We start from the raw sequence: 26,106 nt of genomic DNA, 5'->3' as shown, positions 1-26,106 counted from the left end.
GAGAGAGAATTTGGTCTCTAAGCAGAATAGGCCTCCTTGTTCTAAAGATTAGTTGTAGTCCAGACAGCTTGCTGCTAAGTACCTCTGGAGAAATATTTCCCACTTATTGAATGTTAACACCTTAAGCCATGGCAAACTGAAGGTTTTCCTGAGGTGAGAAAATGTCTCTCACAAGATAAGCAGTGTTTGAAACTCTCTAGGGAATGGCATGGTAAGCAAAAAATAAGGAAGAAAAGTTAAAAGCATCTGAGAGGAAAAAAAAGGGGAAGAAATAATATGCTTGAAAATCAGGGTTTCGCTCCTGAAAACTAACAAATAAGGGGTGAGGGAGAGAAATAAATAACTGGGAGAATGTGGTAAAAACAGAAAATTGTGCAAAGAAAGGACAGAAAGACAGGAAAGGCTACTGAAGTTTCAATAATAATTGAAAATTGTTTTCACTGACATAAAAGGCACTCCAGCTAGCAAACAAGAGTTATGCAGCATTCTCTTTGTTTATACAGATGTAGAAATAAAAAAGGGAGATCACATCTTGCTACGATGGAATAAAAGTTCTGGTCTGAATGTCTGCAATATAAATATTCATTAAAGGAACACACTCAAAAGGAGGAATGTTCTCCCCAGATGGAGGTGTCAGAGACCAGGGCCAAGAACAAACTGCATCAGTAAGGTTTCTCATGTGGTAGTGAGATTCTGTGTACAGGAAACAGCTGAATAAAAGGAAAAACAAGACTGGTCAATAGCTGTGAACAAAATGAGGAGGTTACATTCACACAAGAGAACTATTTATCCATCTCCTAACAATGGCACAGCTGCACAGTGCTATCTGTTGTGTTTCATATATGCAGGAATGCTATAGCCTGACACGCACCAACATATACCGACTCAGGCAGCACTGGAGTACAAATGGATATGCAATATTGCTGAAAACTATAGGTAAGCACTTCTCCAAAGCGGATCCAGTCAGAAAACAAGAAATACAGGGAAAAATGGCTAGGAAACTTAAACAGCTGCTGCTGTTGTCCAGAGAGTTTCTGTTTCCACAGTGCTAATAAAAGCTGTCAGATGACAGATCCTTTTATGAAGTTAGAGAAGACTGGGAATAGACAGGGTAAAAAAATTACTTACTGGCAATTTAATATGTTGTATCAAGACAGACTGATGTGTTTCCATGCTCCAGGGACAACAGCAAGGACCATCACTCAGAGCAGAACTAAATATTTTGTCTTTTCATCTCTACTTCTTTTAAAGGTCAAAAAAATTCTCAAATTGAACAATTAAAAGCAACATATAAAATAAACTATGAAAGGATTGAGGATTTGTATGGAGAGACATAGCAGCTATTGCTGATGTACTCATTTAAAGCTCTTTTAATTTTATATTAAAATATAGGAAAGCAGAATTCCTGTCATTCTATAGGTATTGTTTCTGCAGGCATGTCCTACTTACACATAGTACCTGAGAACACAGAAACACAGTCCTGTTCAGGCTGAAAGGACCTGCAGAAGTCATCTAGTCCAACACCCTGCTCAAACCAGATCCAATTAGATCCAGTTGCCTGACTAATCCAGTCAAGTTATTAATACCTCCAAGAATGGAGGTGTAACCACATACATGACAAAATTCTACTCTTAGCTTTTCTAAATAATGTTTGTTGGTATCATTTAAAGTACTGGAGGCTCTAATTCCATCACAAAGCTCTTTGTCCATATCATATCAGAAGAAAGGTTAAGAATGGTTGGTCTTTAGAGTCATAATGGCAAGAGTTTAATCCTCTATTTGAGAGCCGGTAACTGAAAAATCTTAGAGGCAGTAATCACTCAGTGCTAATCAGGGCAAAGACCATACATTTAAATTTACATAACTTTACCGTCAGAAGCAAAAGCAGCTTTAGTTTAAACGCAATTAAACCCTACCAGAACACTCAGTTTCCATTCTCAGAGTGAAGCCTCCTTTCATCTACAACTTAAGGGCTGATTCTCAAACATATACATTATCCACAGAAAACAAAAAGGGAAGCACTGCAGAGAAGCTGGTTGCCAGGGGACTGCTGCAAAACCATGTCTGCAGGCTGTGACTCACAGGCAACTACTAAAATTTATTTGAATGTCAGCAGGCCTTGCTGTACACTGGTAACAGGGACACAGCAAGTGAAGACTGGTTATTTGGCTTTAAGAAGGTGGGAAACAAAATTCCTGTGCCAGGACTCCCAACTCTTCCTGAATTTGTATTGCTACTAGCACAAACAGCCAGAAAAGCTAAAAGAATTCTGGAGCAAAATACTTTCATTGGTACTCATACCTTTGTATGAGTATGTTTGATCTCCATTTTTATAAAGCAATCCTTAACATTGCTGAGAAATAAGGACTACTTTGCAAAACATGTTCTTTTCAATTGTAGGATTTTGTTGTTGTTGTTGAAAACATACACAGAACAAACAAAAAAAATACGGGTTGAAGAAATAAATCACTTGATGGCATAAAACTCAGAAAAAGAACATTTGTCATTCAGTAATTTGGTCGGTATAAACACTGCCAGTAGAAAACCTACAGACACCATGATGTTATTTGGAGGGAAGAACAACAGACTGAAGTAACAGGTCCTGCCCATCAGTGTTCAACTTACAAAAAATTCTGAGTGCCCTATTCTGGGCTTGCTGTTGCAGAGTAAACTAGTGCATTTTCCCTCCTCTTTTACCTTCCCTGTCATTTCCAGCACTGTGTGCCTTTTTGACCACTAGTGAGTCACAAGTTCATGACAGAAACTCCTCTCAAGTGAAACCAGCTAATTTAGGGCTCATCCCTATGTAAGCACGCTTCATGTAGAACCACATTCCTTTTTACAGAAAATGAGTTTACATAATTACGCTTGCATTCCTTTGAAAGTGTCTAACTGTGCTATGCATTAGGCAAGCCATAGAACAAATATGGAAGCATTCAACAGATACTCTTCAATACTTTTTTATCTCTTAACTGAGTTCTTTCTGTTCAGGTATTGCTTCATCCTACCTCTTCCTGAACAGTTCTATACATAATGTCAGGCATAAGATCTGTATACCACAAAAACATAGCGAAGGTAGCTGAATCCCCATAAGTAAGCACTGAGATTTTGACTTGGAGTTAGAAGCTGGTGTTCTTTAATACTGAAAAAACAAGTGATTTATTGTTTTTTTTAAGGTCAAATGAAACTTCCAAATGAAAATATCAAATGTAAATTTGGTATGCCACTTATGAAAGGAAATTTCACTAGATGAAGTATATAATCAAATAAGAATTTTTGAAACAAGCAAACTAAAATAAACAAATACAATATTAATAAGAGTGACTTGGAAGAAGAGGCTAGTTAGTACATGAGTGGCTGGCCTGATAGGGCTTTTGGCAAAATGAAGCAAGACACCAGAAGGTGATTGCATACTGCATCCTAATCTGATATGCTCTTAGTTCACTGAAAAGAATTTACATAGTTATTTTCACAGAATCACAGAATGTTAGGGATTGGAAGGTACCTCGAAAGATCATCTAGTCCAATCCCCCTGCCAGAGCAAGAACAGCTAGGTGAGGTTACACAGGAAGGCGTCCAGGCGGATTTTGAATGTCTCCAGAGTAGGAGAGTCCACAACCTCCCTGGGAAGCCTGTTCCAGTGCTCTGTTACCCTCTTTGAGAAGAAGTTTCTTCTCAAATTTAAGTGGAATCTCTTGTGTTCCAGTTTGTACCCATTACCCCTTGTCCTATCGTCACCAAGAAGAGCCTGGCTCCATCCTCGTGACACTCACCCTTTATACATCTGTAAACATTAATGAGGTCACCCCTCAGTCTCCTCCAAGCTAAAGAGCCCCAGCTCCCTCAGCCTTTCCTCACCAGGGAGATGCTCCACTCCCTTAATCATCTTTGTTGCCCTATGCTGGACTCTCTCCAGCAGTTCCCTGTCCTTCTGGAACTGAGGGGCCCAGAACTGGACACAATATTCCAGATGTGGTCTCACCAGGGCAGAGTAGAGGGGAAGGAGAACCTCTCTCGACCTACTAACCACCCCCCTTCTAATACACCCCAGAATGACATTGGCCTTCCTGGCCACAAGGCCACAGTGCTGGCTCATGGTCATCCTGCTGTCCACCAGGACGCCCAGGTCCCTTTCTCCTACACTGCACTCTAACAGGTCATTCCCCAACTTATACTGAAACCTGGGGTTGTTCCTACCCAGATGTAAGACTCTACACTTTCCCTTGTTATATTTCATTAAATATTTCCCCGCCCAACTCTCCAGCCTGTCCACGTCTCATTGAATGGTGGCACAGCCTTCTGGTGTGCCAGCCACTGCTCCCAGCTTCATGTCATCAGCAAACTTGCTGATAGTACACTCTATTCCCTCATCCAAACCATTGATGAATATATTGAATAATATATGAATAATTTTCCTTGCTGTTGCAGCAGCTATACTAATAATATTCATATTTACGTGCTGTAAGCATTCCTGTCTCAATTGCACAATTCAGTGTCCTCAGTCTTCAACCTAATAGCACCGTAGCAGCTTTGAAAACCTGCCAAAATGAAGTCACCAAACAATATACTAGCAAACCAATAACTAAATCAATCTATTTAACAAAATAGGCTACATAGCCTATGAACCCTATGACCTGAAATGCTTTTCATATTTAATGTGTTGGTAGTCTGTAAAATAATAATATTCCAGTGGTTAAAAAGCACCTGTATTATTGGAAATTCAAAATGCTATCATGCTGGTTCATACTTTACATAAAGCAGAAAAAACAACCCAGAAAGGAGCCTTTTCAGAAAATCTCCTTCAGAGTTCTAGAGTTTAAGAAGTATTCACTCCTCTCAGATGCACTGAGGGAAAAATTGTTGACAGAGGGAGAAAAAGGAAGAGAAACCTTCAGCTGTTTGAAATACTATGTAACGATTACATTTCTGGGCTTATTATTTTAAAATACAACTACTTTTTATCTGAATGATCACAACATGACCAAGGATTTAAGTTAAGAGAATTAAGCAACCAGTGATATACTCCTCATTATGTCATATTCCTTAATCAAGAATTGCTCTCAGGTTAGCAATTACTGACTTCATTAACTACCAGATATCATTTTCTGTCATGTCCCACTGGTAACAGAAATATCTGACTGAACAGTTTTAAGACATGCTGCTGCAAATATTCCCACCTTTCTTTCACAGAAGTCCATCCTAGTCAGCAGCCACAGAAGGAGTACATTCAAGGCTCAGAGAATTAGAAAAGGTGTTCCTACTTTAACCACAAAAGCTATGACTGTAAAATATATTAGTATACAGCTATTAGGACAAAGTACTTACTTAGGCTACTCAGTTGTCTGATTATATTTGCCAAGGAGATATTGGTGACACATTCCAATTCATTCTTGATACCTCGGGGCAGAGCTGTGTGGCACAGGTGCCTGGGGTCTATGTTTCTTTTTACCAGTGGCATTCTGAAATGTATCAGAGGACCAGCAAACCTGTAAAAAAAGGAGACAAAATACTGTTATAAGTTTAACTATATTTTAAATTCAGATTATGTCTAAAGTTAAATTGGCTAATCCTAAGAAGATAAGAATACCTCCGCAGTACTGATGGAATTCATTGCCCTGTGAGCACGTAAAACTTCGCGTCTTTGCCCAATGAAAGACTATTTCATTCTTTCTCTTTAAACCTTTACCTGACTCAGATGCCAGTGAAGTGACAAATATTTTTTTACAGTTCATGCTCCTCCGCCCCGCCCTGAATAAAAGACAGGAAAATCTTCATGGTACAAAAAAATTAAAGAATTATTTCCTTCTTGATGGACTACTTCCTTATTCAGGCCAGGCAAAGTCCAACAACAAATTCCCTTTATCATGAGGTCAAAGTCAAACTAGTTGCCTATTCCACCTGAAAGGTAGATATGATCCACTCATTATGCAATGTCATTTTGCCAGCAGGAGTCACCCTTCTAGTCTAAACATCACTTCTAAATCATACCTAATCAAGGTAAGAAAAGGTGTTTCCCTTCCACCTACACTGCTACTGGCAATAAATTAGGCTAAGAACGTATCTTTCAAATACAGAAGTCTCTTCAGTAAACTTCTAGTGCAAAGTCCTCCAGGACTCAGAAATCCTACCCCTCCACACATTTCAAAATCCACAAATGTTAAATTAAGAGTCTTTACTAATTCTGCAGACAGTGTAGAAATCATCTCAGGCGGTGAATCCCAGGCTTGTAATTTTCTGTACCCACAGCACTGATTGGAATGAGTTTCCCAGGGGGCAAGTTATGCCTCTCATCTTATTAGTGCTGCTTATTAAGATCTGTCTACTAAAACTTTTCTTCATGAAAAATGGATTCCCTAAAATTGTGTAATTTTTCCATCATCTGTCATGTAAAACTCTGGATGCTCAACGCAAAGCTCCCATTTGATATGCAGAGAACAGCTACACTTGGTATTAGTACAACTTTGTCTCTCTTCCCATCGCAGAAGAGACGGCACTTTCTGCAGACAGCGAGATGGACAAGTTCTCCACAACACAACCCGCAGTCCTAGTTCCTCAGCCAGACAGCCCCTGCCACAGCTTCATGTGTCTTCTGCTTCGAAGCTTTATCCCAAAATGTTCCCGGGATGCAGCTAGGGCTTCACATTGCACCACAGAAGGCATCTTCCCTACAGTATATTTTTTACTCACTGTTACCTTTACTTGGTCGAAATGGAGATTTTTTTGTATTAGAATAACATAAGGCCATTGTGTTAGAGCTGAAATTTTGCTGACCTAGAATGGCATAAGGAATTGAGAGTCAAAGACAACTGTAATGGAGTATTTTCCTCTTGCAGACTGCTTGGTTTTCTCCTTGCCACCTTTCCTGGGAGTATATTATTTCACTGAACCCAGGGTTCATAGCTGAGGGAGCCAGGCAGGATCCTTAAGTCTATCTGAGAAACACCTCTGTGTTTTCAGCATTTGATTAGACTTCATTCATTGCATTTTAACACCATGTCTACTGCCCTTATTTTCTTGAGAGATCAAAAATATTTTTTGGTTTTGAGGGATAAAAACCAATGAAAATAATTTTTCTAGTCACTGGATTAAAAGAAAGATTATACAGTTCTTAAAATTTTGTAATTTAGTTTCTCAATATTACCAGTAAAAATTATGCAAGTTTGCACGGGGCAGAGGTAAACTGTAAGTACTGACTTTTATTTTCTAGGAACAGCCCGATACTTTCTAGAGCCTAAATATTTAAGTACTAAAAAGCCAGCTACTACATACAAGCTGAACTAAATAAAAAGTGCAAACACTGTCTCTGATAGAAGCAATGAGACAGTGTTTCTAGTTAAAGTGAGACTTTACACTTGCTGGTACAAGACACGGGTGGCAGCATGAAGCAAGGGAGATCACATGGACCCCACCAGCAGAGCTCCTGTTGCTGTAGGGGCACACAACCCCTATCTCCCCCAGTGACGAGCCCCTGAAAAAACCCTTAACTACAGGTTCCTTGTTGCAGCTCCCCAGCAGAAAAGAAACACAACAAATGATACGTGAGCAATGTTCTACAGAAGCAATTAAATATTAATTCCAGAGTTAAGCCCTTTCTTGCTTACTGCTTTAATGACACTGTTGTATCAACATCACAGTAGGCAAGTCTTTTAAAAAGAGGTCCAAACAAGTACGTAAAAAAATGTTTTCACAGCAAAATTAAAAATCTGCATATAAACCAAACTGAAATAGTCCTTATTTCTATCTAACACAGATCTGAGTTAATAAGGATAAAAAACATTTGCAAATAACAAGCATAAAGCCAGTTGATGGCTACCACACTTTTTCTTTTGTTTCATCTTATATAATCAAGATGTTAGTAAGTGACGATATTGCTCTCCCTCCTTGATTTTATATCATTAATAAAAAAAAAATTGCCTAATTTATAGCATGTACAGATCATAAAGCCTGAGATGCTCAAGTGACAGATACTTTAGAAAACTCTGTTCAAAAGCTATTTAAAAAAAAGCTTAAAAGTAATTGCATCCAACTGCTAGGTAGATTCTAAGCAACAGCATTTTGAGTCTGTACTGCCTTTTGCCAGACTGATTTGTTGCTAGTATAGAACATGTAACAAAATAGCTGAAAAAATGCAATATTGGCCCTAACATTTTCTCTAACAGGCATAAAAAGATGCTGCACAAGCAGAGATCAAGCCAGAACTGCCTGGACCCCAAAATATACAACTTTGAACCTGAATAGAAGTCCATTTAAGACAATGGAAATGTTCTTGCATTGACCTCTCTGGAATGTGCAGAAAATCTACTTTTTGACCTTTTCTCTCCCCAAAACACCACAAATACCATTTTCTAATATCTGAATAACACTACCCAAAGAAAGCATAACAAGAAAAGGCAGCAGAAGCAACAGTAAGCGTGGTAAAAGGTATAGTTTTAAAACAAGAATAAACTTGGAAAGGATACGAACAACAGAAGATAAAACCGACACCTTCCAAATTATGTATCATGTCTGAAAACTACGCAAAGCCTGAGCAAAGAATATATCCCCATTTCCAACAGAAACAAGAAAAGGAGGCAGCCAAGGAAAATATCACTCATACATGCTTAAAACAAAGGAAAACGCATTTCACACAATGTTTTATAAATTGTGGAAGGCAATGCCACAGGATGCTGTATACAACAAAAATACCTGCTGGTAATTTGTCCATCACGAACCACATATTCTTTGCAGTTTGTTGCAACCACTAGAAGATCTTGACGATTCCTCCCCAATTGCATGCAACAGCAAATCAAACTTTACTGTACCCAAACAATTTCTTCACTCCTATAACAGATGTAGTTCCTAATGCAGTTCTTATCAAGAAAGCTGAAAAATTTTGAAATCACTATATTTATTATGCAGCTTTAGAGCTGTGAAAAAGGAAAAAACAAAAAAGGCATTGTTACAATCTAGTACATCCTTTAAGTTAAAAGCAAAAAAAAAAAAATACACCCCTCACACCCTACTCCCAAACCATAACCCAAGCTGCTCAGGCAACAAAGGAAAAATTCATTCCTAGGTCATAAAATCCTGTTACCACGCTGCTCCCCAGTAAGTCCTGGAAACTGTTCGTAATCCCAAAGAGGCAGGAGAGAAGCAGCGTGTCAGTGCCTGTGAGCATCCCCAGGCTGAAGGGCAGGTTACACGACACCTCCTCAGAGGATTCCAGTTCTCCTCCTGCCTCACAGGTCTCAGCTCCCCCTCCCCGCAGCCTCACTGCTCCCCGGCTCAGACTCAGGATCCTCAAGCACAAGTATCTCTTCCTGACTGTCCCATACAAATCTTTGAGACAAGCCTTAAGAAGCGGCACTAGTTTACACTCGACTTAATTGGAAGTGCTCTAGTCTACAGCCATCTTTAAGTGAAACTCCTCTTTACAAAGAGACGCCAGTTTCTTTTGCAGAGCCACTATTGAAAACTCTTCTCCCTCGCTTCCCGTGCACCCTTTGAAGCACTCCAAATCCACTTGAGAAGCCAACTCTAATCTTCTTTACAAACCCCTCTACTTCAGTTGCACAATGTCTGGCACAACCTCACCCTCCCTACATATGCTGTGAGTATGAGTACAGAATACAAATGTGTGTGTATACTGAGTATCTAATGTTTTTATCAACCTCTCATGCTTTGACACATGTTTTTTAGGAATTAGGTAAAATGTTCCAGTTGCTTTTTTAGTTAATTCCTATTACTTAAAGAACTGCAGAACAATGGTTCTAATGAAAGTTAATTACTATCTTTTTACAAAAGCATCCCTAATGAGATTTGACTGCACTTCTTTCCAAAAGGCAAGTTATTTTGTGCACTGTACAGCCCTCTTCAGCTATCAAGGGCCTTAGGGGTGACGCTCTTCTATCTCTGTCCCATATTTCTCAAACACTGCTGGTAGCAGCTGAGAAACCTGCTCTGGGGGCACCGGCCCCCCTGCCCACACCGCAGCTCCCACCAAGTGGGTTTCACCCTTCTGCTGGTGCCAAGAATCACAGAATAATCAAATCATAGAATAGTTTGGGTTGGAAGGGACCTTCAAAGGTCATCTAGTCCAACCCCCTGCAATGAGCAGGGACATCTTCAACTAGATCAGGTTGCTCAGAGCCCCATCCAGCCTGGCCTTGAATGTCTCCAGGGCTGGGGCATTTATCACCTCTCTGGGCAACCTGGGCCAGTGTTTCACCACCCTCACGGTAAAAAATTTCTTCCTTATGTCTAGCATGAATCTCCGCTCTTTTAGTTTAAAACCATTACCCCTTGTCCTATCACAACAGGCCACGCTAAAAGGTCTGCCCCCATATTTCTTATAGGCCCCTTTAAGTACTGAAAGGCCCTGGGGAGCAGAGGTGCTGGAAACAGCTACTGTTTTCCCTTCAAAACACTCCTGTAGGAATATCTCAGAATTGCAAAATATGTGGAGAAATGTTACATTACTAGAAGCTTGTTAAAAATTTGAAATGTCAGTTGTCACAGTAATGATTCAGGTTTTCTAGCAAGTACAATAAGACAAGTAGGAATGAAAACTCATTAAGGTGAGGAAAACTAACTAACCTGCCCAAGAGCGTAACGGGTAATTAAACTATACTTTGATTTTTCTTTCAGAAGACAAATGAAATTTGAAGATCACATGTCTTTCTTAATGAAAGTTTACTTCTTATTAGGTTACATTTTGTCCTTAGTAAACCTGACATTGTTTTCTCAGCATTGATTTATGATTTTTATATAATATTCCAATAACACAGCACTCAGTGCCCTTGCTTTCAGGGGATTAAATTTAATTCCAACTATCTCTATAGCCTATCTGTATGTCTTAATATTACCATATGTCTTGTAATTTTCCTTTAACAATGTGCAACAGCAGTGCCTTTCATATGCCTCATTTAATTGATCGCGTTCTAGCTCCTGGCAGAACAGATCACAGTTTGAAACACCACAATCAATTTAATGCCTCCCCACCCACCCTTAGAAACAGAAATAGACTATACAATAGTTTTTATATTTGCTTATATAGTCATGTACTAACTAGATCTACACTATACAGACTTTGGGACACAATGAAAGTAGCTAATAAAAATATCCAAATCTATTAATGAATCTGGTAAAATCAGAAGTGTACCAGTTAACGAACAAGCTCATTTTCTTATCGAATTTTCTGTTAATTATTCTACCATATATCAAGTTATACTAGTTGCAGAAAAACCAAAGACAAGATCTTGTAATACACACCTCTACTATGAAATGGCAAATGTGCAAAGACTTCAAGCAGATTGTTTCTCTGCAGCTCCCACTGTAGCATCAAGGTCCAGGTAAAAAGCTTGAGAAAAAAACAGACACCACAGTAGGGTGTCCTTCAATAAAGTAGGCCACTACCACCTACTGCTGAGTAGTATGAGTCAACATAACTATTTTAAGACTCTCAAGGCTATTAACATCCCTTAGAAGATACATCTTGGAACTGACAAGAAGACAACAGGTATCTTAAATCGACAATTGAACAGAAATCTGTTAAAATTACAGTTCTGCAATCCCTTATGTTATGAACCATGTCACAGAATGGGAAATCTCCTTGGAACACTTCCCTCAAACCTCAGTCTTCTGCGACTTGGTCTCAAAAATATTTCCAACTGCAGATAACTAGGAAAAGATGACTAAAAACCATGGTCAGACACAATAAATGCAAAATACGTTACTAGAAAGTGATGTTGATGTTGACATCACTGCTGTTTGAGTGTAAAGCAAACTGTTTACATCTTAATACCTCCTATGCTAGATTGTCTGTTCAAAAAAATTGTTACATATTTGGTCAATGTATGGAGCAACGACTATATAGGGTATATAAAGGAGGTGGATACGTTTTTTTTAAATTAAACCACAGAGTAATTAATAAAATATTTTATTTGTAATCACAAATATTAAAAATACTGTTCCTGAACTAACTTCTCTTAATATTCTGTTGCTGAAGATAAGAATATGCAGAAATGTATTAATATGTCAATAGGCCACTTAAGTCTCTATCTCAGTAACATTGTACAGGAAAGTACTTGATTTGCAAGATAATAACAAAAAGATTTCCAACTCATAAAATTATAAAATGTATTTTAAAATGCACTTGTAATTTTTATTCTGTATTTAGTATTGACTGGCTTCTGTATTGTTGCAATTGTCTGTGGCAATTATTGTTTTCTTTCTATAGAACAATCTGTAACCATCTCAGTACATCTGTCACATCAGATAAGCAGAAAACAGACAATGCAATCACAAAAATGGGTAGGACTTGAGTTCTACTCAATCTCCAAGGCATAATTACAGACAGCATCAAAAAACTACTTTTCAGCTACTAACATGCAGCCAATTTTCTCCCAGATGTGCATCATAAGACTACTATTTCTCCCCGATGCGTGCACGCACACCTGCACACACATAGGCACACTCATCTTTAAAGAACATGGAAAAAAACATTTGAAAATTATGGCTTTGATTTTAGACCTAAACCACAGCTACATCTATTTCTGTGCCAAAATGTCTAAGTTTCACCTTTATTCAGCTAAAAAACAAACAAAAAAAGGCAATTTCTTTTACACTGGAAAAAAACCAAGTTCATATTTTCAGCCCTATATTGGTTGAGACTATTATGAAACAGTGTAGCAAAAATGAAGGCAATTTTTGAAAGTCATGGGTGAGAGAAAATGGAGTAATTAATTATTTGTATGCTGACTTTTAAGAGCTATATCTGTGATAAATTAGTTTTTTCCAAAAGTCTTAGTTACTGTCACTGAGGTAACTCCAGTGATGGCAGCAAGAGCAGAATTCCCAGCGTAGGTAGCACTGCAAAATAGGACCCCCTAGTAACTGCAGAGTATTGCTGATAATGCAGCAAGTACAACTTAATTAATAAAAACAGCAGTAGTATTTCAGAGGAAAAAGCTGACATACCAATTTATAACCACAGGGGCTACCTCAAGTTTTAAGGGAGGCAAAAGCACATTTTCAAGTAAGTGAGACACTGCAATCTGGGTCTAGTTAAGGAGCTACATGTACAAAAATAAATACAGCATCATAGGATGCAGCAACCAGTTTGTACTGAGTGTGTCCAGCCCTCAGGGCTTCCAGTTTTGCTGGCGAAGATATTTAGAGCTTGACTGCAGCTACAACCTGTTGTATGGGTTTGGGCTTTCTCAGGGTCCTTACACACTTGTCTGAAATTCCTCCCACCCGTGTTTAGCTCGCACTGCCCCTGGCCCCCTTATTGCAGTGCGCAGGTGACAGAGGCTGTCACCCCCGTTTATACAGTCCTCTCTTTCCCCTCAAGCCCTAATGAAAGATTTCCCCGTGATCACTTGTACAGAGCAAAAACCTAAGGTATCCTAAATACGATGAGAGAATATTCAGCTCAATATCAGTTTCTTTTTCCTAATACAGGTGCAAAATCCAATAGGGTTAAACAAACAGCAGGCAGATTTTGCAAAACTCTTCCCTTTTGCTAAGCAGAACTCCTATTATTGAAGTGGAATTTGAACACAAATAATTTGGAGCACAGCAGCTCACAAACTATGGCTAGTTCAGATAGTGTGTTTTGTTTTTTTTTTTTCCTACAAGGCTAAGCTCAGCTTTATTTCACACAACTGAAGTTTTTCCCTTGGTTTTCACCTCTGATTTTCTGGAATACTACCTACTGATTTTTAATTTGTTAAGCATCAATCCTTTTAACCATGTTGCTTCCTTCATTTTTACCCTCTACCAGCAGCTTCTCTCTTACTGTGGTGTCATTTAAATTTAAATTGTTTATATGAAATTTAACAAATCTACAGCAAAAGAAAAAAAAAACCAACAGCCACCACAAGGGCAGTTATTAATGTTTCTTGCTAATAACCGTAAAAACTTTTCTGTTTATCTTAATAAAGAAACTATTTAAATCAAATTGCTCTTGGAAAAAAAAGGAATTGGGTTCAACACTACCTACCTTGAACATTAGGACTGCTGGGGGCAATAAGGCACTAAAGCCACTCACGTTTCTGGCTCATAGACAACATTCAATGAACAAAGTTAGATGTGACACATTGCATTTTATTGTTAGGTTATCAATTGAGAAAAAAAAAGGCAACTCTTTGCACTTTTATTTCTATTAAGCTTCCTGAAGAAGTTAGTTAATTTAAAAAATATACAGTATATGCACAATGTATTTGCATTATATATATTCACACACATACACTGCTACCTCAAATAGAAATATTTTAAATATTATATGTAAGAGCTGAAAAAAGAGCTGCAAAATTTCCTATCAGCATTACTAAATATTATTCAGATTGCCCTGTACTCATTATTTTTCTCCTAGTGAGCTCCTGTCAGGTCATTTGATTAAAAACAATTTTGGAAGTCTCCTGGTTTCTAATTTAGGTACAGCCAAGAATGCTCAAATTAATTTTTGATTACAAGTTTCCCTCCATTCCCCAAAGGCTAAAAATGTATTAATGCATAACATACTATGTGATTTGAAATTGCTTTTTGAGACCTACGTTTTATCTGATGACATTTTTTCTCGCAGCATTAATCTGGTTTTCCTGTTAACAGTTTCTACATACGGTGTGTAACACAAAAGCCCTATGATGGATTGCAACAAAAGCTCTTTATTATAGTCTTGACAGAGACAGATAACTAACCCAGTGTTAATTTAAAGTCAAAACCTTCGTACCAGAACTAAGGGTACAGCTTCTGTGGTTTTGGTGTTCTATCATAACATAATACCTTTGAGAATTTTCTAAATTCTTTCTTGAAAATGTAGATTCTAAATATTACCTTTGTTACACAGTCCTGTACCAGCTCAGGATAAGACCTGTTAAATGTACACATCGACTGTCTAATTTTATAAAATTTACCAAATCCATAACAAAAGGACACCAATATACTTCCATTGCATGGATACAACAACCTACTTTTGAACGGACAGTGTTTCGTGGCAGTAAATAACAAATATTTAAAGAAAAGGTACCTGAACTTCCCAGCTCTGAGAAGTAACCCGGTGGGCACTGGGAAGCTCGGGTGTCCCACCCTGGCCGGGGCACGGAACTGCCACGTTCCCCATCAGCACCGCACTGCTGACTTCCAGAGCTCCCTGTGCCAAGGCGGCCCCCGGGCTGGGGCACCGGGAACCGCAGCCAACACCTCCCACGCCAGCCCCTGCCAAACAGGCTGGCCCAAGCACAGACCATTAGAATTCAACACGCAGTGCCCTGCCTTAACAACAGAGCTGTCCTGACAAAGGAAACACAGAAGCGCTCACCCCCGCTGACCAAAGACTGCCCTTTTTCCTCAGACACAAGTGGAGAACCCCCTGAAGGCAGAGTGATTAAAAAAGAATTATTCCTTTGGTACCAAGCTACAAGTGGTAAATATTAAATTACGATGTGCCAGAAATAAAAGAAATGAGTGGTTGTGCATGGGTGAGGAAAGGAAGGGGAATATGACAGTCTGGGCCTTTCACCATGTTGACCTTACTGCTGAATCCAAGAAACTGGATGCTAATGAAATAATAAATAATCTACAGCAGTAATTGGACCAATGTACAGAGGGGGCTGGGACTAAGAAACCTCATACAAGGCAGAAGCTACTTATGCAGTTCCCGCATATTAATCCACCAGTGATACACACTATACTAACTAGTACTCACTTACTAAACTAAATAACAGGTGTCAGCAATGACTATCAGAAGCTTTTTATGCCTCAAAAAATTACTACAGATTTGAGGAAGTGATGTTAGCACTGCAAGAGCCAGAGACAAGCCATGTATTTAAAAATGGAATTTTCACTGCACTTTATGCTATGATACCAAATGTCTAAATGCATTTTATGCCAGGATACCAAAACCACAAATGACAGATTATGGGTTTTGATTTTCTTTTTCACAGTTTTACAGGAAGACTTAAGATAATAGCAACTATCAAGTGGGATGTACAGATGTGTAATAATCACCTTATCATTACTAGCTAAGCTTCTTTGTAGATGAATTTTTCCCCCTTGTGAACAATAACAATCCTCAGAAGAAGATTTGTTGCAAAAAATATGAGTGTGCATAAACAACATTTTGCCCTGTCTACTGTCATTTATGCTACTTAAAATGTTTGAACAGACATGCTGCAGGAAAAAGGTATTAACATTCACAGAGAAGTTGTTTACTCTTGAACAGAAATGTTATTAAATATTCAACAGTCCAGAAACACTGATGATTTATATTGTTGAAGACTAGAAACTGATCATTTCATTCTTCACTCAGTATGATGTCAAAATTCCCCACTGAAGTGAATACAATATTTGCTTAGTAAGGACTCAGATGTGCCTGTTTCCTACCCAGTGCAGAGCTGTTTGGGACAATAATTTTTCCAGTATTTTTCCCATTCAATTTTTATCATTTTAGGTAGGGGGTTTACAGTAATTTCTTATGTAAACTCTTCTACAACCAACTACATCTCATACACTGGAAAATGTGCCACTTCTCCAACTTTCCCTCTTAGTTTTGCTCCCCTACACTAATTCCAGTAATGTTTATTACTCTTACTGAAGTTCCATCTAATTTATCAGCAGTATTCTAGCAATGTGGTATCCAAAATTGAAAACAGCATTCTGGATGCATTCACATTACATGAGCATACCTAAACAACTCTAAACATCAGGATGGTGTTTAGCCAGCAATGTGTGCTTTGCAGCCCAGAAGGCCAACCGTATCCTGGGCTGCATCAAAAGCAGTGTGACCAGCAGGCCAAGGGAGGTGATTCTGCCCCTCTCCTCTGGTGAGACCCCACCTGGAGTCCTGCGTCCACCTCTGGAGCCCTCAACATAAGAGGGACACGGCCTGTTGGAGAGGGGCCAGGGGAGGCCATCATGAAGATCAGAGGGCTGGAGCACCTCTCCTATAAGGAAAAGCTGAAGAGAGTTGGGGTTTTTCAGCCTGGAGAAGAGAAGGCTCCAGGGAGACCTTACTGTGGTCTTCCGATATGTAAAGGGAGCCTATAAGAAATATGGAGAGAGACTTTTTACCAGTGTCTGCAGTGACAAGACAAGTTTTAAACTGAAAGAGAGTACATTTAGATTGGACATATGGAAGAAATTCTTCCCCATGAGGGTGGTGAGGCACTGGAACAGGCTGCCCAGAGAAGCTGTGGATGCCCCATCCCTGGAAGTGTTCAAGGCCAGGTTGGATGGGGCTTTGAGCAACTTGTTCCAGTGGAAAGTGTCCCTGCCCATGGCAGGGGGGGTTGGAACTAGATGATCTCTAGAGGTCCCCTCCAACCCAAATAATTCTGTGTTTCTATGAATAATTTAATTTATACCATTATTGGTTGCTATCACCTACTCTAAATTTGCACTTGCATAAATTTGATATTGCAAGTTAGGGTGGTTTTTTTTTTCTTGATTAAGTTTCTAGTTTGGATGTCCTTTGAAGGTTGAGGTCTGAGGTTCAGACTCTCAAACTCTTGGTCCTTTAAGTAGCTATTCTGAAGTTAAACGAGATTCTTTGCAGGACCACATTTAGAAGGTAAAATAGAAGTTTTTTTCTATTAGCCTAAATTGCATGACTTCCAAAGACTAAATAACCTTTTACAGAAAATTGAAGAAACAACTCATGCCAATATTTATTAACAAGTGTGACACTATTTGCCCTTCTCTTATAACACTCTGATGAAAGACATATAAGGCTGCATACTTTGTCCTATAAAAGAAACAATATTCATTTAGCAAATTTATGTTGCAAGTAGGGACTACCTGCAATAAAATTTTTAAACTTGTTATATTTTATTAAATTATTTTTAATATTTCATAATTTCTACAAGCCATAATTTAAACACGTTAACATATATCATAAGGAAAATCTTATTTTCCAGAAAAAATTAGATTTCCTCATATTTTCATAAGCACTATTTTAAAACCTCATTTTTACATATGTATTTTTCCCTAAATTTAAATACTAAGATTAATTCTATCCAGCATTTGCATTAACTGTCTAGGTCTGAGTTTGAGAATATTCTTGCCAGGAAAGGAATAAATATTTGTTTGGTGAACAATGGAGCTAATTAAAGCGAGCTCTCTCAATGCTTCTGTGTCATGGTTGATTGTGAGCATTAACTAAAGCTGTTCCCATAATTGAGATATCTGTAAGATGACTTTCCTCTCTGGTTTCCTGTATCTATTTACATGTAAACTAACACTGTCCCCTTTCCATTGCCCATAACATTTGCAAAGACATACATTTTCATAATAATGTGCAGGAGTTTAACAATGTTTCAAATATCCATTTTCCTATGAAATTTGACTCATATCAGACAGGAGTTTAGCAATTATTGGGATGAAATAGGAATCATAGACAAACAGACAAAGAATGACTCTAATCACCTCCTTTTCTTGACCCCAGGTTTGGAATCTTGATTTTAAAAACAACATAGTTTTGTGCTAGGCTTCAGTCAACAATTACTTAAAGTTACTGGGCTTAAATAACAGAAGGCACAAACATGAACATTCTGAAATTCACACATTCTTGTACTTTCTGATTTGGGCTTGGAAATACAAAATCCACGGGAATGAAAACTGCAGTCACTAACCTGGAAATGCCACCTCAGTTACGAGCAGAGACAAACGATTAACATTTGGAAGCTCTGCAAGGGCACATATCTTCACAAGGACAGGAGACTGTTTTCAGTTGTGCGTTTCTCTTACATTAGACTTCTTAATAGACAGTAAAGGTACACTACAAGGCTTATGGCATCAGCATTATTAAATCACTATGACCAAAAAAACTGCAGGTACATATTTATCAGGGAAAATAAGGTGCTCTCAGTCTGCAGGGAAAACGTCCATAGCTCTCACAACCATTAGGTGTGACAATCATAATATATTCTGTGATAAGGGAAACACTGAGTAAACAGAGATCTCTGCTGGCTCCTTTAAGGGAGTCAAGGGACTACAGACATGAAAAGGAAAAGAAAAGAAGATGAATCTGTTTATTCTCTGCAAAACAGCAGATTAGCCCAGCCAGTCAAGAGGAAGGGCAGACCTAGCAAAGGAGTTAATAAAGTTGGCTCCTTCTCTCTTTACAAGTATTTAGCAAAGGGTAGATACTGGTTGAATAAAGATAGAGAAATAAGATTATCTTTAGCTGTCTCTACAGGAAGCTCTGAAAAGATAGCTTGGAGTTGTTAGACTTTGAACTAGTACATGTAATTATCAATTAATAAAGATACCTGTTTACCTCAGAAGTAGATAACATTAAGAACCAGCGAACTCAGTAATTTCAGTAATTCCTTCTGCATTTAAGATATGTTAGCTGTAGACACAAAGAGAATTTAGGACACAGTACTGGACTAAAACTGTCTAAATTTCTGATTATCAAATATTGGTGCTGTCACTAAAATATTGGTTTCAAGCCACAGAAAAAGGGAGGAAAGAGGCATGTCTGGGAAGACAGCACCATAGTCGATTCAGCAGTCCCTGAGGACAGCAGTGGGAAGTCATCATATGTAGCTAAACATCTGTGTTTCCACAGAACACACAGAAATCACAGGTGCCTACAAAGAGCAATCCAGTCCATTTACTTTTTTTTTTTTTCTACCAAAAAGGTATGGAACCAATGGGAAATCTAAAAAGCCTCCACATACTTCAGATAAACTCTATCCAACCTCTTTGAAGTGTAGGCACCAAAGGAGGGATGGTTCTTGCCTCCCAAACAAAAGCCTGCTGTTTGGAGAACTCACTTGAGAAATGGAAACACTGATTAAAGGATGGGAGCCAGATGAAGAGGAATGAATTCATGTCTCCGTTATTGCAGCAATCAAAAGCATTAAGCCACAGAACATTTCGCATGAAAGCACTTGAAACTGAGCAAGCAAATAAGCCAAATTTTATCCGGAAACTGGGATATTAGCTGCAAGCAGCAGAACTAAGTTTCCAGATCTTAATCCTAGGAAATAATTATGCATTTTAAAAAAATATATATCTTGTCATTAGACAAAACCATCTCCAGAACTATTGATTAGAAAATTAGATACACATCCTTCCAGTTTAATGTCCTGGTTACCTGAAAAAGTATTTTTCCTCAATTGCTTAGCCCTTTCTTCCCTAGAAGGTGGAAGATGTAGGTTTAAATGACCTAACTTGAGTGCTACACTAATACAGCATAACCAACTGAATGGTCTCTCAATCAGAGACAGTAACAACCACTCTCACATGAGACGAAATCAGTCACAGGTCTAATCCCCAGCTCACCTTTTCAAGCTTCTCCTGGGAATGACAGAGTTTAGAAGGCTGTCTAGGTAGCTAGACAAATTAAGCACCTCTAAGCATGTGTGGGTGACTCAAGTTAAGTGACTCAGCCAGGCAGAGAGGAGCCTAATTTATTTATGCACACAGTGTTCAGCAGTCTTGGAAAATAAATAGATTTGACTATCAGAGATATATATATTTTGAGTGGCTAAATTGCAGTTTGGGTAGGGTATGTCATCCTTAAACCACAAATCTAATCCTATGCAATGCAGAAGAAAACACTGTATAATCCTACTAATGAACTAAACTAATCAAGCTCCATCTTAAATCTAGTTAAATCCTTGCCCTTGATACTACATTTAAGCACAATGCACTCCTTAGATGACAGGAGAAAATATGCCAATTCCAGTCTAGATTTATTACTAATATTAGGTTTTTTTCCCATCCTAAAAGCGTTCTTCCTTGCCCATTTTCCTCAAAAAATTCTGTCTCTCCAACTCTGCTGTTGTCTTTTACTGTCTTTTCAGTTTTATATAAATAAAACATATTATAATTAAATTTAAGATAATTAAAACCAGGCAACAACATGTCTTTCTGATGGAAGGACAAGTTGCATAGTCAAGGAAGTTCAGAATACCTTGCTTATCACATGAACTTTGTTTCAAGTCAAGAGGTGTTCTTCAGACACAGAAGATTCAGGTTATTTTATTAACTTACAGATGAGAAGACTGTCCAGGAGACTGTAAACAGTACGTTGATGAAACACAAGGCAGGAATCCACATAATCTGGAGACATGCCTGAAAAGGAGCGGATGTGGAATTTAGCATGGGATTCAGCATAGGGGCAGGCTGCTGTCTGGCCCAGAATACCTAACGAGCTTATCAGTATGTGGGAAGAGGATATATGGAAATACTAGGAAAAAAAATCCCCTTGTACATATCACAGCTCGGAGAAGGTAAGAAGAGGTAGAAACCAAGTCCAGAATGGTTCTGCTGTTCTCCAGGGGTTTGCGCAGGGGCTAGTAGAGACTTTTTATATTTACCAATATCCCAAAATGATTTGCAGGGAGCCTTTTACTAGTAAAGGGAAGAGAGTCATTCTTTTCACACTACTAAAGGGATACTTCACATGTAAGAATGTATCACCTCCAACAGCACACAAGGACAATGGCCAGATCACTCCAGACTGCAAGGTGTTTTCTGCCAGACAGAGGATATAGAAGTGTCTGGAAAACCAAGAGATGTGGGCCAATATCTCTATCAAAGAGACAGTATCATTGTGTCTTGCACATCATCTTGAACCAGCAAATACAGGCATCCAGACTCCTCTGATCCAAGATCTCTCTCTTTTTGGCATGAGAAAATAATTGCAGTAAATTATCTTCTTGAGATGGGAAAGATTAATTCCATGTCCCTCTGGTTAGAAAAGTAGTTTATTGCTATTTCAGTCTTTTTGTTAAAAATAAAAGGTAACTGAAAAGATATGTAGATGGTAAGGCTAAGGGCTGTTAGGGAATCAGACTAGACCTAGGGGTTACTGGGTTACTGGACAGAATGATGTTGAATACTTCCTTTCAAGGTGAAACCGCTTCAGGCCTGATCCCAAAGAGGTGTCAGGTGATTTCAGTTGGAAGAGATCCTGAGGATCATCACCTAGGTTAGAGCTAAGAAGAGGCATCTCCTAAGCAATGATCCAAGATGATGTCTGCAGTGCAACGAACACCGCACTCCAAAAAAGGACAACAAACTAGCCACTGAATTCTTAAATAAGAAAGTTAAAACACCACCCAACTAAATACTCTGCATTAAAAACAAACAAACACAACAAAAAAATACATATTTTAGAGGCACATCTCTAGATGAACAGCCATGTCAGGAAACTCAAGGGATGTTTATTGCGGGGAGTAACTCCACAGTTACGTTTCTAAAAAGTAGACCTTGTGTTAGAGGAAAATTTATTATGCAACAGACAATTTTTGTGTTCAGTGTTCATCACACTTTTGGTGACACAAAAAGAAGGTATCCACAACAAGCAGACAAAAACCAGCAACTGGGAAGGAATCCCATGACCTCCCAATCCAAGTCTTGATAGAACTGATTGACCTGATTGATTCTGAGTTATATGCAAAGCCAAAGAATTTTAAGAAGGGTTAGTCTTCACTTACAGCAGTTCTCATATCCCTGAGATAAGACAGAGTCCATTCTACATCCAAGAACAGAAGAACAGTTGCCATTTGAACTTACTAGCTGGGTAGAATCACTCCTACGGTGCTGTACTCACACCGTAAGATTTCCCTCACACTGTGACAACTGCTTAGGCCAAAGCTTCCAAGAGACTTGAAAACAAAGAACATTTGAGGAGCAGACTAGGTATTTGGATAGCTACACAAGTTCTTCCAGTGTCCTTGCCTTAGTACCACCAGGGAATGAAGCATACTCCACGTCTCTGATGTACAGACATCTGAGACAACCAACCTGCAGCATTCTTCAGAGTATGTCACTGGAGGTTTTGAAGTCCCAGCAGAAAAGCAACTCTCTCAACTCTGGGTAACTACTGAACTGGAAGAAGTATGAGCAACCAAGAAAATGGATTTAGGTGTGGCAAGTATATTATGGCACAAGGTCTGTAAAGGACTAAGTTGCAATCCTAAGAACTTCAGAGCAAGAAACAGGGCTACCAAAAGCATCACTTATATCCACTGAACAAGGGCAACCCAAAGTTTTCCCTTGAGAGTGTCAACCTAAATTTTTGGAAGCGAGGAAGTTCCCTGCCATGCCTCTTTGGCTCTCTGCAAGCTAACAAGTCTTAGAGCAGTTTTTAATGAAATAAGGAAAGCAAAGCCATCATGCTTAGTAGAAAATAGCTAAAGTATTAACAGAAACAGCCTGGTTGAGAACTTGTCCCTGAAATGCACAGTGGTCTCACAATCAGAAGCAGTCTTATTTCTCCTCGATGGAAAGTCTGGATGAATTGAGAAACCTTTCAAGAGTCAGGCCTAGGATCTAAGCCCAAAATACTGGATTTTCTCAGAAGACGACATCTAGAGCTTCTCCTCTTGTGTCTGGCGCAAAACATCTGCAAATGCATCTGCCAAAGACGCGGTACAGAAATGAAAATGTCTGTACCAACAGTGAAATGTAGCAGTCATTCCATGTCCAAATGTTACAGCTCACAGACTTAGCTGAAGATTACTTCACAGCAGTGAGAATCCAGCTTCTTAAAGGTAAAAAGTGAAACCTGAAGAAAACTGTACTAGAAGGTCCAAAACCAAAACAGACAAGGGGGTGGGAGGCAGGAACCAACAAACAGTAAAAATTACACCACAAAAGAGAATGCAATAAGCAAAACCTAAAAAAAAAAAAAAAAAAAGTGGGAACCCCCAAAAGCTAGGGTTTACTGCATAAAAATTATTCTGGCACTGCAGATAAGCATTTGAAGCTCTGATCTGGCCAGACAGCTGAAAGGAGTGAAGAGGAGCAGAGTAGTCTCTGCATGGTATGTGCAAGAACTGACACTACCCTCAAGAGTGTTACTGAAGATAAACACTCATACACCCAGGAGAATAATAAAAAAAATGAGAAGTTTTCTTCCTCTTTAAAACACAATTCCTACCTAAACTGTCTCTTAATAGACACTGGCGAGTGAGAGTATGAAGGCATCACTGTGACTAGCATCTCCAGGAAAGTTTTGCAGGCATCCACACAATTGGAAACATTCACTGAGGTGCTGGAGAGAGTTCAGAGAAGGTCAGTGAAGCTGGTGAAGGGCCTGGAGCACAAGTCTGACGAGAAGCGGCTGAGGGAACTGGGGCTGTTTAGCCGGAAGAAAAGGAGGCTGAGGGGAGACCTGATCGCTGTCTGCAACTACCTGAAAGGAGGCTGGAGCATGAAGTGTGTCAGTCTCTTCTCCCAAGTAACAATCAAATCACAGAATTAAAAAAATGGTTAGGATTGGAAGGGACCTTAAAGACCATCTAGCTAGAACAGGGTGTCAAACTCATTTTCACTGGGGCCTCATCAGTCTCGCAGTTGCCTTCAAAGGGCCAAATGTAATTTTAGGACTAGCTAGAGGAAACAGCCTCAAATTGGGCCAGGGGAGGTTTATATTGGGAATTAGGAAAATATTCTTCACAGAAAGGGTTGTCAGGCATTGGAACTGGCTGCCCAGGGAAGTGGTGGAGTCACCATCCCTGGGAGGTGTTTGAAAGACCTGTAGATGTGGTCCTTAAGGACATAGTTTATTGGTGGACTTGGCAGTGTTAGGTTTACAGTTGCACCCAATGATCTCAAAGGTCTTTTCCAACCTAAATGGTTCTATGATTCATACAAAGCTTAGTGGGAATATTCGCACAGGAAATTCAGACAGTGCAATCCAAAAGAAAATAACGAGGCTGACAGCAACAAGTAAAAGCTAAAGCAGCCTCCGAGTGCCATTTGTATTGCTTCCTACTACAGAAGAAAATAGACATGGCTATGCACACAATAGAGGAGATAACAAGTTCCTACTAATAGTCTGGAGACTCTTTGCAACAGCAAGCAGGAGAGAATACCACATTGGTGACAAAACTGATACTGCTGTTTATTCACTGAACAAACACTTATTTTTATATGTATATGTAGATACAATGAAAGGTCCAAAATATGAGATCTAAAAGCAGAGACTTAAAGAAAAAAAACTTAAGTTGGTTTGGCATAATATGATTTCTGCACATTTCTCAAAAAACATGACAATTTTACCTATGTTTTTATAATCCATAACCTCAATTTAGTAGTGTTCCCAAAGGGGTAGCCTCTCATGGAGGAAAACTACTACCTGATTTCACACCTGAGCCAATGCCTAGAAAGACTAAGAGAATTACCTACTCTGACTCACTGCTGCACACAGGTTGTAGAAATGCTCCTAAACTTTTTGCACCAACACTGGAACTTCTGCTTTTAACTAAATGTATTCAAAAAGTGGAACAAACAACAGAACACCTCAAATATGCAAACAGCTATAAATAAACTTCTTGTAGTTATGTCATGTCTACATTTTCTCTTCCAATTTAAGTTTCTGGCTATAACTGAAGACTGGTACCAGCTTATATAATTATTATTTAACTCACATGGCAACTCCTGTGTATGTGGAGTTAGTAGTACACAGATGATCCTTGCCACGTACACGTTTAGATGAACTAAGGTTTAACTGACATGGGAACTCTTACATGCTTGGAGTTATTCTATTAGTGTTTAGATGATCCATTCCAATGCACATGAGTAAGAGGGAGGGAGGGGCACAGTAATCTGAGTATTAAAGCAACAAAAAAGAGATGTTTCAAAATGTATATCCCAGTCATATACTGAACTCACTTTCCTCCAGAGTACTAACCAGAAAGAAACTAACTAAAAGGAAAATAATAGGAAGATGAAATACCTTCTGTTTTGCTATTAAGCTACATCAAATTCCAAAGCTGCTTCTTCCAATACCCAGTTTGTATCAGGCATCACTATGGGGAGAATATTTTGCTAATAAAAGAGGAAAGGAAGAAGAAATAACGAAAAGCAACCTTCTACAAGACTTTACATTAATACCACTAAACTATCATTGAGTAAATATCTAGACAGCCTTCTCCATATATAAAAAGGCTGAAGATGATTGTCTGGCAATTGTAGTTACACAGTCATTCATAACAAAGGTTGTAAGTTTATCAAGCCACAATTATTCCTCATAAAGAAACTGTTCGCTACTATTCCTATAACTCAAAAAGATTATTACTACTTATTGAAGCAAGAGGAGCATCTTGTCACATAATTAAATAACCAAATATTTACACAACACTTAGAGCAAAAATGTTAACT

General features: G+C 38.7%; 1 protein-coding gene across 1 annotated transcript in view; it reads right to left on the bottom strand.

The window, feature by feature from the left end:
- WASF1 (WASP family member 1) overlaps positions 1 to 8,697 on the bottom strand; it is a 31,896-nt gene extending 23,199 nt beyond the window's left edge. The window contains exons 1-2 of the mRNA XM_082047891.1: positions 8,686 to 8,697; positions 5,326 to 5,486 (exon numbers count right to left, since the gene is read on the bottom strand). Coding sequence (XP_081904017.1) covers positions 5,326 to 5,458 — 133 coding nt within the window. The 5' untranslated portion in view covers positions 5,459 to 5,486; positions 8,686 to 8,697. The remainder of the gene's footprint in view (positions 1 to 5,325; positions 5,487 to 8,685) is intronic.
- Positions 8,698 to 26,106: the final 17,409 nt, after the last annotated feature.

This window comes from Streptopelia decaocto, assembly GCF_964273445.1.
Source record: "Streptopelia decaocto genome assembly, chromosome: 3".
NCBI classification, from domain to species: Eukaryota; Metazoa; Chordata; class Aves; order Columbiformes; family Columbidae; genus Streptopelia; species Streptopelia decaocto.
Note: the sequence above shows the minus strand (reverse complement) of the source record. Positions and strands in the feature narration are given on the sequence as shown.